The sequence below is a fragment of the Cnephaeus nilssonii genome, assembly GCF_951640355.1.
Source record: "Cnephaeus nilssonii genome assembly, chromosome: 5".
Lineage (NCBI taxonomy): Eukaryota > Metazoa > Chordata > Mammalia > Chiroptera > Vespertilionidae > Cnephaeus > Cnephaeus nilssonii.
Genome location: NC_137076.1, coordinates 58,759,535 through 58,775,153, shown reverse-complemented (window position 1 = coordinate 58,775,153; position 15,619 = coordinate 58,759,535). Strand labels below are relative to the sequence as shown.

Sequence of the window (15,619 nt, the reverse complement as noted above, 5' to 3'; positions counted from 1 at the left end):
TAGTGAAGTGACCTAGTCCTCAGCTCAGATTCTTTATGTAAAAATAGGGAAACTAGCATTTACCTTATAGAACATTGTTCATAAAAGATTATAAAATATATAAGGATACAAGTAATGTACCTACAACTTGCAAACTTTATATACAAATTATTATATTTATTGATATAAATAAGATGGAGTTTCTTACCAAGGATGAATTCCAACTGCGGTTCATTTGGTGTCTTCTGAATACCTATAAATAATAGGTAAGAATTCAGATTAAAGATATTTAAGTCATTATAAACATTATCAAAAATATGTCATTGAATATTGCTATGTTTCACCATGCCCAGAATATATTAATATATTATTTGGCAGAATAAATAAAGTCAGTTGATCAGATTTATAAGCAGTGGGTTCTCAGGGGAAGACATAATATTTGTAACAGAACTAGATATAACTAAAAATTTGACTGAGCTATTTAGCTCCATAGCCATAAAGAATATCAAATATTGTAAGCTGTGACAAATATAAAACATTTCCCACTGTGTCTGTTTCTTTTAAATGCATGGAGACAGAGATGAAACTTTCAAAAAAGGATGACCTCTCCAAAGCACTCTTCCATATAGAGTTTTCTTTCAAACCACTCCAACCTGCTATACACAGTGAATTACTAATTTAAAGGATATCTCTACTTAGGTTATGAAGGGTATTATGCTGGTGGTTATACTGCCAGCTTATTGAGAGCTCAAATCAACATTCTATTAAATGCCTCTATTTCTCTTGCTGGAGTTTTTTTAAAAAAACCTAATAACATGGCTCAATGATTTAAGATGCAGTAGAAGGGAAAGTAAGTCTGAGGACAAAGGTAAGGAAATGGGAACATCTAATGATTAAAGGTAGGAAGACAAGGCTGTGATAAGTGAGAATGGAAGGTGGATGCCTGAAGACCGCACACAGTACAGGGGCTTCCTAAACAAGAGTGGATGAGGCCTGGGATGCCATTTGGTAGCTCTCATGGTGGCCAAAGAGGCAAAACTAAATTATGGACAAGTAAACCATTTGGCAGTAATGTAAGAATATTATGCAAATCCTTTCCTTCTTTATTTTTACTGGTGGATTCATCAGATACTATTTAAATTTAATAGCATCTGGTCACTAATATGTTGTTAGAACCACCTCTCTGTATAAAAATCATCCATTTTGTTATTTATAGAGTTCACAGGTTTTGCATGGTAACCATTTTATTTTTCTTCCCGCTGACATTTAACAATGCTATGGTTAACAATTTTAGACTTTCCAAGAGAGGTTAAAGTGACAATCATTAGGTAGGCCTTTGTGCATTTTGAATAGTGTAGATTTTTTAAAAGGTTATTCACAATTAACTCTGCTATAAGCTCTGACAACCAAATTTCTCAAAAAAATGCATCCAACCAATACCATTTTCTAAGGATTATTTTTATAATGTAAATTAAGTGAGAGGTTAGGCATATGTTTGCCAGTGTTAATAACTGGGCAACAAGAACCGTCTGAAAAGAAAAGAAAGGACACAATTCATGCTAAACAATAAAACCTGAACCCTAGAATTTTGAACATGGGAGAAAAACATATAATCTTCCAACGATTTTAATGATCAGAGTAGCACAAATCCTGATTGGAATGTTCAGATGTAAATCTTGCCCAAGTCTCCAAGTTTGCTCTCTCTATGAGACTTGGTGCTCTCAGGTAGAGCAGTGACAGCAGTACAATCATCTCACCCTAAAGCTTTCCACTTAGCCCTTGGTGTTAAAGAGAAAATGTCTATGTTCCGAAAAATAATTCCACATGAGATTATACAAATGATAAATAGAAGGGGTACTTAAGAAGTATTAGTTAGTGTCTTAATACACATTCAGCAACTTTGATTCTACCATTTGATATTTAACAGTTTCATGGACTATCATCAATCTCATAAAAGATGATAAAAGGTAAGAAGCATTTCATAGACTCACAACAACAAAAGAAGTAGTGCAAAGGGAAAACATTTTGTTAATCTTATGCCATTTGTTAGAACCCCAGTTTCTGTGTGTTTGGTCAACCCAATGTGCGTTGTCAGAGACTTCCAAGAAGGGGCACACACATACTTACTTGTCAAGTGAAAGTCCCCACTCTCATTTGCCTGGGGTGTGGGAAGGAAGTGCTGGCCTTCTTCAGATGTGCCTTCCTCTTTGATTTCCATGATCAACCTTCACAGTTGCTTACTTTTTAGTTTTCCAATGTTTCGTGTCCAAATGTCACTACCAATGATTCCTGGTTTAGTATCGACGTATCTTCACACTAAAGACCCGATATCCCACTCTAAAATTCTGCATTGAGGAAACATCAACAGCAAAAATGTCAGTTACTCTAGAGTTCAGTCTAAAGCTAAGAATTAAAGATGAGTAGAGACTATAACTACCTGCCTGCCTATACTACTTCTACATTCAAAACCAATCCACCCAGTTAATATACTAAGAATTCTGGGTTAAATGGGTATTTCCCTGCAATTATTTTATGGTCATAAGAGGGAGTTCTAAATCTTGAAAGGTATATTCGTTCTCTTTTAGTTCATTCTGCAAAATAGCAGATAGCTACAGGGGATGCTAACTTAAATGCACCTAATTTAGCAGCAAGGACAGATAGCATCTTGTCGAGGCATTATAATGTTTTGCCAAGATGAATATTACTTTCATTCTTTCCATTAGAACTGCCCTTTATACTCATCTCTCCAACCATCCTTGTTAGAACATTATTCATGAACACATAAAGATAATTTGGCATGACATTCTTCTTCCAAGATGAGCCAACAGGTTGTGCAGGGGAGTTTCCAACCTCATCATTATCCACAGAGTCTGTTGCTGCTCTGCCTGATAAAGGTGTAATTGTTTAATGATCGAGGTAGAAGTTGAAAAGAATGAATAATAATCCTTAAAAGCTAAAGCTCAAGGGGAAATGAAAGCAATAGCAAAGTGATGAAAATTAGCATGGGGAAAGGAACCTTTCCAAGAACTTACTACCCTGTTAATACAGACAGCCTCCAAGTTTCCAATTCATTTTGATATCTAGCATGATATACATGACCAAGAATTAAACAGAAAAAAAAAAATCAATGTAGTTTTAAATCAAGTGACCAGCTGAATTAAAATGTATAAAATCTCTAAATATCTACCCAATGCTGTTTAATGAGATTGCAGCAATAGAGTTTGGGTTTGGAATACTGATTTAGTCTCCAACTACACAAATCCACAGCCTTACTCTTTGTTGTGCTTAACAAAGCAACTTAATTTATAATTCAGCTCTAGTTTTTAAGATCATCTGGCAAAAATTAAATCCAGAAAGCATCTGGAATCTTTAGAAAATAATACAATAAGGTTGCAGATAAATACACATTGGCTTCTAAAGATATAACTAGGAACACTTGCTGGGGTAAAGGGCCATTGCACCATATTCTGTCAATTTGAAAATTGTATTTTGAATTAATACAATGCTTTCTAATTTATTTTTTAACTATTTAAGTTTAATAGTCTTTCTGGTAAGGGCATGTAGTCACTGAACCACATTCTCTTCAGAACCTATGACAAATGCATGAGCATTAGTGGGGATGATATCTGTGGAAGACTGCTATGTATAGGACTTAGATACAGGAGTTGGTTGACTTTACTATATTTCTTGACCAAAGACTCAACCCTCAATTCTGATCAGTCACCTTAAAAATTGAAAAGGAGACCTTAATAAGGTAATACGAATGAATCCTAACAAAATCTCAATTCTGCACACTCATGGTGAATAATAAAATAATGTAAATTCTATGTGTGGGTGTGTGTAATTTGGAGGTGAGTGGAGAGGATTAAAGTGAGATGCCTAAAAGGACTTGTTAACATGGTCCAGTTTTACACATAATATAACCCATTCAAAGCTATTCACTATCTGAAAAAATAACTTCAATTTTAGAGAGAATGGAGCCACACATACAAAACTGAAAGGAGAAATCAAATCCACAATGATATACATTTTCTCTCAGTAATGGAGAAGAAAGTAGGCAGAAAAACAGTGAGGATATAGAAGACTGAACAATACTGCCAACAACTTGACCTAATTGACATTTTAACACAATTCATCCCACAACAACAGAATACTGATTTTCCCCCCAAAATATACATGAAAAATTCATTAAGATTATATCTTAATTCTAAAATAAACCTTAACAAATTTAAAAGAATTAAAATAAAAACAAGTATATTTTCTGACCATAATAAAATTAAACTAGAAATCAAAAAAATATATGGAAAATCCCCAAATATTTGAAAATTAAACAATACAGTTCTAAATAATTTTACATATTCAGAGGTTATTCATAGGATATATACATATATGAACATATTTGAATCAGAATGAAATCACTGCCCTACATATTAAAAGATACCTGGAGGAAATTTTATATTAATGCTTATATTAGAAAAGAAGATCTCAAATCAATGATCTAAGCTCTCACCATGTAACTAGAAAAAAGGCAAATTAAACCTAAAACAAGCAGAAAAAGGAAATAATGTGTGTAATAAGCATAACTGATAAAGATTTAGTCTCCAAAATATATTTAAAATGTTAGCAAAACAATCCAATGGAAAAAAGCCTATCAAAATATATAAACAGGTACTTCAAAAATATCAAACACAGATTGCCAAGAAACAACTTAATAGAGCCTCAACTTCACTAGTTATCATGGAAATGCAAATTAAAACCGAATGAGATGTAAGTATATAACCATCAATAAGTAAAAATTTTGAAGTCTCAAAAGCTCAAATATTGATGAGGATTTAGAGCAATATAAACTTTTATGCGCTGTGGTGTTCCAGCCACAATGGGGAAAAAATTTGTAATATCGAGTAAAGTTGAACAGCAATTCCACTTCTAAGTTATATTCTAGGGAAATTCTTGCAAACACATACCAAAACATAGAAGGAGGTTCACAGCAAATCAACTTCTAATAATAAAATATTGAAAACAGGCTAAATGCTCAGCAATAAGAAAGTAGATAAATATATTGCTATCTATTCATTCTATGTAAAATGGATTGTCATCTCACATATCAACATTGATTAACTTCACAAACGAAGTATAGAGCAAAAGAGGAGAAAGAGTGAGGAGGAGCTGAAGGATCGGGGTGGGGTGGGTATATGATGGTACTTATAGAAAGCTTTGAAGCATGTAATATAATACTCTAATTTTATATTATATAGGGGTGCAATCACAGAGAAATGCATGATAAATAGTGAAATCAGAAGAGTTACGATGTCTGGGAGGAGGGTTTTGGGAGATGTGATCAGGGAGAGGAACACAGGAGCCTTAAAACCAGGGCTATGACCCACATGGGGATTCACCTCTGTCTTCACTGCTCATTTTCCCTCCTGGGAAACGTCAGGGTCCTTGGGAGGCTATCACCACCGTAGAATAATTATATTCAAAGTTTTGCAACTAGGCCCCTATTCTCAGGAACAGGAACCTACTCTTATTTTATATCATTCAAAAACAACGGCAGAATAAAAACAAAGGTTTTGGGAAAAGGTTCCCTTTGAGAAAAATGGATATAAATTGACAAATTTGATATTTTACCTGAAAAAACAACAACAATTGGGCTTTTGTTTTTTTTAAGGTCAAGGCCCTCCTGGCTTCTCATGAGGCCCCTGACCAGGCAGAGGGTAGCTCCTGTCAGAGCAATGGATTAGCATTCAGGGGCAACATTTCTGCCCAGGAAAACCAATTGCATCAGAGACAATTGAATTGTCCGGGCCTTCAGTATGGTTTTGCTACCAATATTAAATTCAGTGAGGGTCTGCTTTGTCACAGACGAAAAAAGATGAGAGTTGTCAGGGCTCCAATTTTATCCAAAGTCCAGCTCCTGGGGCTCAGTTCTGAACCAGCTGGCAATGTTCTTCTCAGCTTTACCCCGACATGAAACAGAACAGAAGACCCGTGGATTTAGCAAGACCAAACAGCAACAGTCTTTTAAGGCTTTGCCACTTAAAATATGGTCCCTGGGCCTGCAGTGTCTGCATTCCCTGGAAGCGTGTTAGAAATGCAGACCGTTGAGCCAGACCCAGATCCGCTGAATTCGAATCTGCATTGTAGCATAGGTAATTCCTGTGCACATTCAAGCTTGAGAGGCACCACTTTGAGGCATAGAGGACGACCAGATTCCAGATTTGTAAACTAGGAGAGCAGAAGAGGGAGTTCCAGCAGATTAAAAAAAAAATTCAATATGGACTAAAAGGGCCATGTCACTTAGCCAGACTTTCTAGACGGATGGCAGGAGCTTTCATGGATCCTGGCCTGGACTTCAGTCTCTCCAGCCACTGATTCACTTCCAACCTCCAGCACTCCTTTCTTCCCAGGATCTCCTAATCTCAGTATCTGCCTGGGACCCCTGATACCTCACTTACTATTCTCTCACTTACTACCCAGCCTCTTGGCGATGGACTCTTGCCAGTGACCAGTCTTAACCCGGCCTAGATTCCATCCCACTCTTACTTCATTTTATCTTTGCTCTCTCCAGCCTCAGCTCTGCTGCCTGACTCTTGGCAGTCTACTCAGCTCTTGGCAGGTTAGACCCAGGTACCTCCGGGGCTAAACAGAGCCAGGTCATGGCATGCCACACTTTTGAAAAGTGTTGGAGCTTGGCAAGGACACTTATATGGCAGCTCACATAAGAACTGGTGACTTAATGTCCATCCATGCAGGCGCATTGTCCAGAAATTTGCTGAAAATGTCTGGACTGTGGGTTTTAGGGCACAAAGCAGTTCAAACTACTGTGACACAATGAAATAGGGAGAAGGGGATAGGATGGTGACAAGAGAACCAATTCAATAAAATATAATTGACCAGCATCATACACTTCCCTTTGCTCCCTATAAATACCAACTCAAAGGGCTCTACTGATATCCATCCAGTCTTCACAAAGTTTTCTTCACCACCACTTCTGAAATTCATCTTAGCCAAATTTTCTAAGGACTTATATGCCTTTCTGAGTGCACATTATGTGCCATTCTCTTTGTCATCACTCTATATGCATCAAATTAATATTCATAACAAATTTAAGATATTAACTCCAGCCTTACCAGTGAAAAACTGAAGGTTAAAAAGTAAATCATTTCAGGACCCATGTAATAATTACAGAACCATGGATGTGAACTTGCGTGTCTGATTTCAGAGCATTCTCGCTGTTCTTTTTACCATGTTGTTTAATTTTACCCTACCCAAATTTATAAACTTTTATTATCCCTTAATAAAGAAATTAGGGCAATGGGCAGAGAGAAAGAAGGGAGGTCTAGGAGACATTTATTTATGCTTTCATTTATGTTACTTTCTTTCTTAAAATAAAAACCTCTGGGAAACCTATAGTCTGTCAATATAGCATTTAATGCCTAAGTGGCAGAACCAGGGAAGAGAAAACCAGGTCATGATAGATGTTATATAATTCCATTTATAATGTCATTTCTGATGGAGACATACTCATCCCTTGTTCTTTTACTTGGTCCTGATATGAATATATTTTCAGTGGACAGCCAGCATGTAAAAAAAATCAAGAATAAAAATTCTAAATAATTGAAGTTTGAAAATAGAAACTCATGATTGAATGCATCCAGTTCTCCAGGTCCAGCATTCTGGTTACTTAACAAAGGAAAAATATTTTCTTCCTTTGCTTCTTTGAATCATAGGGCTCCCTTTTGGAGATCACAGTCCAGTAAAGTAATAACCTCAAATTGTGATGAGTATTAAATGATCATTGAAACTAGCAAAATCATTGTGTTCAAAAGGACAGAACACAATGCAGCAATGGAGAGAACTCCGTTCAGCAAGCAGAGGGACTATGTCTTTGGTTCATTATAAATCAGAGAGCAGTCTGTTGCTCAACTGTTTCAAATTAGGATAAGAACAATGTTGGTGTCCACTGTATAAAAAGTAAAATCAAGTCTATTTTGATCCCTCTGACAAGGCAACCCATAATCCTGAGAACTCAGAGGACTCTGCCTCAACACCACATCAGATCTGAGCCAGAATTTACATTGTTTCCCACAGTGACCTAATGTCCTGAGGTGGGGGCACCTGGACTAACTTTGGGAATACAGCTAGTCAGCCATCGGATGTGTGAGCAAGTATTCTGTGTTAGTCATAAAGATGAAAGCATCCTGAAGAATTACAAAGCGAGGATGGGAAGCATGCTTGATTTGATCTCAGGCATCCCTTTGCAACAGGTTGGTTACATATGTCTACCTTTAAAATACTAGGATAATATATTTCAAGAGAATACAGCATTGAAGAGACTTTAAGGAATCGGGGTCATCCCATTTAGGGTATGAGAACACACAGGCCCAGAAATGGGACAGAAGAGCTCCTTGTACCCAGCTTGCTAATGGCCCCACGGGGCTTAAAGAGAAGGTCTGTGTTCTGAGGTGGGCTTCGTGCCCTTCTCTTCAGTGTGACACTCTTGAGTGCTTCTCCTATGTCGCCCAAAGGATTAATGAAAATGGGATGGTTCCGAAAAGTCGGATGTCTCGTGGAAACTTTTTCTTCTATAAATACGTCATGTGATACATTGGGTTTTGTTTACTTAAGAAAAACTTGTAAAAGCTGATCTCAAGCCCCAAATCTACTTTAAAAAACAAAAATTGCTATCACACAGCAAAGGTTTTAAAAGCTAGTACAAAGGGGTTATATAGCAATTTACTAGATGCTTGGGCACTTTTTTAATGGCCTTGACTGTCATCTGAAAAACGAAGTTAAAGACAGGAGTTTATTGTCTACACTTAAGATAACAGGGCTGTTTTTCTGATAATTTCATTTCGCAAGGGCATAGTCCATACACAATGACTCCAAGCAGCCCATCTCAAGCCTAGCTTGAGAAGCAGAGCTGTATAGAGAGTGTTTTAATTTGGTGGAAGGTTGATTTTTTTCACTTTTCCTAAATAAGAGTGCTCTGAGGAAGTGCTGCCTCAGCAACGTCAAAGATTCAAAACCCTGAAGAACACTGTCACCCATGCATCCAAGGCCTGTTAAATACCATGTGCTCCAGCAAAACTGAAACCGCAGCTGATTATATCCTCGGGGCATTTCTAATACAGACATCATCTATTAATTCTCAGACTGATTGAATTCCTTATGATGATACATTTCAGGTTCAAATTAGTAGGAACTAAATTATCTATAGTTTCTGATGATTAATTGCTCATTTTCTTTTGAAATTTCAAATTTCAAAGGAAGACAGATAATGAGTTTAATTAAAATTTTATCTTCTGCCTTTTATTATGACAGGCAAGAATAAATGTATATATGTGATTATTCTAATTTCACTTTAGCTCTCCAGAGAAGTTCACAGAGTGCCTGAGGTTATCTACAAGGAATATAATATGCATAGCTAAGTTTTCTCAGTCATACTGTCTATGAATTTTATTTTTCACTACCAGAAGTTTCCTTAAACTCTAATATGTACCCACTTACACATTCTACCTTAAAATATTATCCAATAACACTGCACTACAGTGTAAGAACAAACAATAAGTAATAAAAAAATTCAATTCCTAAATTTGAATTGGGCACAATATCTACAAAAAGAATAAGGCTGAGCAGTGAAGTTCCAAGCCATTGTTCCATTTGCAAACTCATCTAGCATTTCTCTGTGCCTCTCATGGAACTAGAGAAAAGCATGGATTTTTGTTTGTTTGGTTGGATGGTTGGTTTTTTATGTTTTTTTAAAATATTGATTTCAAAGAGGAAGGGAGAGGGAGAGAGATAGAAACATCAATGATGAGAGAGAATCAAGCATGGATTGTTTTAACAAATATTCTCTGTAATCTGGGCTGACATTCTGTGATCATGGGGAGTATAAGAAGGATTGCCATTGAGGCAGTATGGTATTCAAACTCAGCTTTTATGTGAAAAGTATGTTATTAATTTATGCCTATATACTGAATAAGACAACCCATGTGGGCTTTCTTTCTTTGTTTCCCATTTTCTCAATCTTGGGCTGTGGCTCTCCAACTTTTAGGATTGTTTTGATCCCAGGTGTAAGGAGAAGTAAGAAAAGGAAATACCGTAATCATCCATTCATGGGACATGTATTTATTGAGCATCTACTATACAGGATGTACTGTTGTAAATGAAAATGTTCCCTTATATATCCTGTCATTGCCAAAATACTAATTTTCAATCGTTAAATAGCACCACCAAGGTAACACCCACACCCCCACACCCTTTTCTCCCGCCTGCCTCCCACCCTTAACCCCCACCTCCCACCACCCCACCAATTTTAGCATTTAACACTCCCTGGCTCCTTTCCCTTTAGTGAACTACTTTGAGCATTTCTCCACCAGGCTTTGTTCCCTTGTCTGGAAACTTAATAAATGTGGTTTTGTTTGACAATTTCTTATTGCCGTTCTGGGTCTTTTATTTTATCATTTAACTCGGCATTAGCCTCGTATGCACATCTGAGTCCCCCTCACAAGCACTTATTATTACAGTAATTTAGCGTGAGAGAGGTTATATAGCAAAGTGGCTGAGAGGCCTATTATGAATCCAGGCAGCCGAGGCTCTTCCACTTATGTTGGAACATTGGGCAATTTACTTAACCATACTGTCCCTTGGATTCCTCATCACAAATGGAGACTATGCTAATATCTGTCTAATTAATTGTGAAGAGAAATAAATGGGTATATGAAAAGTTTTCAGGTGTTCCATCTTTTAGCAGAAATGAACCAAAGCAACTAAACGCTGTATCTCCTATTGATTATGAGTAAACACACACACACACACACACACACACACACACACACACACACACACACAAACAAGCTACCTGAGGATTTTGAAAAATAAACAAAAGCAGGAGAATCATGAGGAGCTAAAACTTGGAGAAATTTTAAACCACATGAGGGTGAGTTTTTCATTTTCCTCTCTGTTTTTCTTGTGGTTTTGACCTGAAAGCAGACCACAGTTTTTCATTTTTGTTTTGTTTTTTACATAGGCCATAAAACTCTGACAGATGTAAAAGGGTTAAAATCATGCAAGTATTTTCAGAACACAATGGTGAACCTTAAGCATATTAGGGTAGGCAAAGAAGCCAGACTCAAACTGCATGGCATTCCGGAGAAGGTGAATTACAGAAACAGAGAGCAGATCAGTGGTTTCTGGTGGTTGGAGGAGCATAGCAGACATTGCCCATAAGGGGGTAGAACATGGAAGAATTTGGGAGGATGAAGTGTTCTGGACTTTGATTGTGATGGTGAATACATGACTGTTTCCATTTGTCAAAAATTCTATAACTGTACATCAAAATGTGTGAATTTCACAGTGTAGATTTTAAAATAGTAAATATAAAACAAAAATATTAGAAGATATAGCACATATAACTAGCATTATTAATATTAATATTTACTATTATTAGACATGGCTAGACTAATGGGAAAGTACCCTAAAAGCGGTACAATTGGACTGCTTTGATAATAACTAATGTGAATTAATCAAGAGGAATGCAGAGACATAAAAGGAAGCAAAAAGAAATCTGCTCCATGAAAGACTAAGAAGAATAAATTGGGAAAGAGATATTAATTTATAGGGGGCTAAGAATCCAAATTACTAAAATTTTTTAAATCCTCACTGGAGGATATGTTTCCATTGAATTTTAGAGAGAGGAAGGGAGAGAGAAAAACATCGATGTAAGACAGAAACATTGATTGGCTGCCTACTGAATGTGCCACACTTGGAGAGTGAACCCACAAGCAAGGCATGTGCCCTGACCGGGAATAAAATTTGCATCCTTTTTGGTGTACGGGATGATACTCCAAAAAGCTAAGCCACCTGGCCAGGACCCAAATTACTAAGATTTAATTGATAAATTCAAGTTTGAGCCTAAGGGGCATTGATACATAGGGGATCCCTTGGGCTTGGGGTTTGGAATAAGGAAGCAGTGGAACAGGCTCTGTGGAGAGGCAGTGCCCAGCATCACCTGTGTATCCACATCATAAATCAGGAGAGGTACCTAAGGTTACAGGGAAAGGGATGCAGTGTGTTCTGGGAATTGAGCACCTAGACCACTGGTACAGAGCCAGGCTTCTGACTCTGAGAGACAGAGCAGCCAGAACTAAGGATACAGTCAGAAAGCCAACCGGGCTCAGACAGCGGATGTGACTGCAGCCTGGTGCTCATGCCACCAGTAACCCAGACACCAGTGTGGAAGAAAGCAGCACATTGTGCCAGATGTCCACTCCCGTGATGTTTTTTTTTAAATAAAGGTAACAGGATGGAGTAGAGGATAGAGGATAGAAGGAAATAGCCATTAATATAGGTGGCTGAGCTTTCACTGGCTCAGTGTCAGGATCACAGATGGAGAATAGGAATAGTACCTGAAAACAAAACAGAAAACAAAACAAACAAAAAAATCAAAGGGGGTAAAATAATCATCTCAGGAGATACCTGAGACCGATTCATGGAGGAGATGATATCTGATCGGACTTTAAGAGATGTGTACTTCAAAAATGTGGGGATTGGTTAAGGGAAGGGAGAGGAGAAGAGAGGGAAAAGAATGAGGGATGAAAAAAAGAAACAGGGGAAAAAATACTGAAAATGGAGGCAATGCAGGCAACGACAAAAAGCCACCATGCAGAATAGGCATAAATAACAGGAAATGAACTCATGTGATGGGAGCAGAGTATGCTGGAGAAGCAGCAGGAAGTGGGCGCACTATCGCCACGTGAAATCATTCCTGCTTCAGATGTTAGAAGGGAGTTTGTAAACCAGGGAACATAACAAGCTGGGTGATCCAACTTCCTGGCGCTATTAGTTCACAGCTCCATTCAATTAAACAAATATAGTACTAATTGAGCAACTATCATGCCTAACAGCATATGAAGTGTTGTAATTCTGGCGCTATTAGTTCACAGCTCCATTCAATTAAACAAATATAGTACTAATTGAGCAACTATCATGCCTAACAGCATATGAAGTGTTGTAATTCATAAATAATATGTCAATATGCCCTTAAGTGGGGTTGACAATCTGGAGAGAGAATCCAAAATATCTACAAGAAAAAAAAATAGCTTGAGTATCAGGATTTGAGGTTTTGCCTCCAGGGTACAGAATCAATAAACACAGACTATTGCAAATACTAAACTCTAAAAGCTTATTATTTGCAATAGTCTGTGCTTGATATTATAATACTAGAGGCCCAATGCATGAAAATTCATGCACTGGAGGGGGAGTCCCTCAGCCTGGCCTGCCCCCTCTCACAGTCCAGGAGCCCTCAGGGGCGGGAAGTGACCTGGCGATCAGCAGAAGGTGATGCCCCATTATACCTCTGTTGCTGCCACTGCCAGCAGTGCAAGCCTCAGCCAGCCCTGGTTACCTGAGCCTCAGGCAGCCCTGGGTGGCTAGGCAGCCGCCATCCGAGGCTTGCCTGTGCCTTGAGCCGGCCCTGGGTGGCTGGGGGACTGAGAGGACTGGGGGACTCCAGAGGCAGGCGCATGGAGTGGTCAGGCCTGCTTGGAGGCGAGCCTGGCCTTGCCGCACACCTGCTGCCCCAGCGGGGCTGAGGGGTCTGGGCGCCACCACCCTGTGGCTGTGGGCACCACTATCTTTGAGGGCGAGACAGCAATTAGCATATTCCCTCCTTATTGGCTGTGGGCGTTGCCATCTTTGAGGGCGGGGCAGTCAATTAGCATACTCCCTCCTTATTGGCTGTGGGTGCTGCCATCTTTGTGACAGCGTGAGGGTCAATTAGCATATTCCCTCTTTATTAGATAGGATATATCCTCAAATTTAGCTTTGTTTCCTTTTTACTTTCTTCTTTTCTTCCTTTCTAGACCTTAATATATCTAGATCTGCTAGTACATACTGGTCAGTGGGTCATGTCAAAAGATAAATCAGAGAGAAACCACATTGCAAAATGGGATTTAGAAATTCTGTTTTAGAGATGGGTTCAATGATATTGAGAATAATTAGAAAATTTGTACAGATAGGGAACAAGTTAAGGGGCTGGGATTTAACTCAGTCCTCAAAACTTTAAAACTACTGTTTTTACACAGAGCAAAATATGACCCCTGAAAATAACAATATATTGAGATTAAAAAGACTTGTCATTTGGTTGAGAAAATTCCTCCTGAAAGAGGAAACAGTGAAAGTTCAACTTCATGCCAATTGACCCCAGGGGCCAACTCATTTTAACATAGGTGATTATCCAATTTGGCTGGAATATTACCATTTCTATTTATCTCCTTATTTCTGTGTTCCATGTTGGTCTTTTTGCTTTTTCTTTGTTTTTCTTTTTTAATCTATTTTCAGTTAAGATTTCTAATTAGATTCCAAATTTGAAACACATCTCTAACAGAAAGCAAATGGCAAGCGTAGTAATTAAGAGACAGCTGTCTCTTGTCTTTCTGGGGATGGAACAGTGTTTTTTTTCTAATTTATGAAATCCTAGGGAATTTTTCATGATTTTTTTCTTATTTTTGAATAATAGTTAACTGAATTGAAAGATACTGAATTGATTTTAAAGAGTCAATGCCCTTTCCATCACAGATGCTAAGCACCTTTCTTCTGATATAAGTATAGGTTAACTCTTATACTCTGGGCCTTGAAACATTTATTGCTGCAAATACAAAATCTCCGAATTTTATATCAAATCAAATCATTCCCAGGTGCCACACAGGCATTATCCCAAGTCATTTTTCTCACTTTTATTCTTTTTTAACTTATGAGAATCTTACAGATCAAGAAGAATCAGCCTTTTCAGTGGAAAGGAATGATTCAGAGCTGCTGAGATGCAAACAGTATTTTTTTGTGGTTTTCCTTTGTTTAAGAGAACAAATATTACTAATATTGATATTGAAAATTACTTAGTAAGCTCTTACTCTAGTGCTCCTTGTTGGTACTTAAGGCTCTATTGTCACATGTAAAGTATAACCAGACTTTGAAGCAATTCACCATATAATTCAGGTCATGAAAAATCTTCTGCCTGAAAAAGCTAAACCATTGAAGCAAACAGACTTTTTTTGTGGCTTGAATTATTTAGATTCTAGAAAATTACTCTTGTAATTTAATGTGCAGAGCCATAAAATAAGTCAATTACTTTAAAGCAGGCCAGCCTCAAGAGTATAAGGAACCTCTTAAAACACATAGTTCCAAGAAAGAAACTTTTTAAATATTTCCTAGTTAACCTGGCAATAACTTTGCGAGCTCTCAGGTAAAATTATGGTTCACACACACACACAGACACATACACATATGTATACCTATATCATATATGTATTTATTTTAGAACTTCCCAGAACCTATAATAGGTTAATGTGCATTTAAAGCTCCTGAGAGTGTTACACTATTCAGAGATTTTCAAACTTTCTTGACCCCAAACCATTTTATGCAGAACATGTCATGGAATCGGTGTCCAGAGGAATGAACACATTTGAGAACCTCTTTGCAGAATAACAACACATCTACACTATTCTTTGGCAGGAGATGAAAGAAGTTAGGGTTGGGTGATATATTTAAAAGCATCTATACTCTGGGGACCAGTAGAGAAGACCAGATAACACTGCACTGAAATGCCAAGGGCAGGAAGTGGCCAGGCTGAGCTGGTCCC

General features: G+C 37.7%; 1 protein-coding gene across 3 annotated transcripts in view; it reads right to left on the bottom strand.

The window, feature by feature from the left end:
* INPP4B (inositol polyphosphate-4-phosphatase type II B) overlaps positions 1–15,619 on the bottom strand; it is a 564,192-nt gene that overhangs the window by 291,909 nt on the left and 256,664 nt on the right. For all 3 annotated transcript variants that reach the window (XM_079772160.1, XM_079772161.1, XM_079772164.1), the window contains exons 4-5: positions 2,107–2,324; positions 188–232 (exon numbers count right to left, since the gene is read on the bottom strand). In XM_079772160.1, the coding sequence (XP_079628286.1) occupies positions 188–232; positions 2,107–2,197 (136 nt within the window). In that variant the 5' untranslated portion in view covers positions 2,198–2,324. The remainder of the gene's footprint in view (positions 1–187; positions 233–2,106; positions 2,325–15,619) is intronic.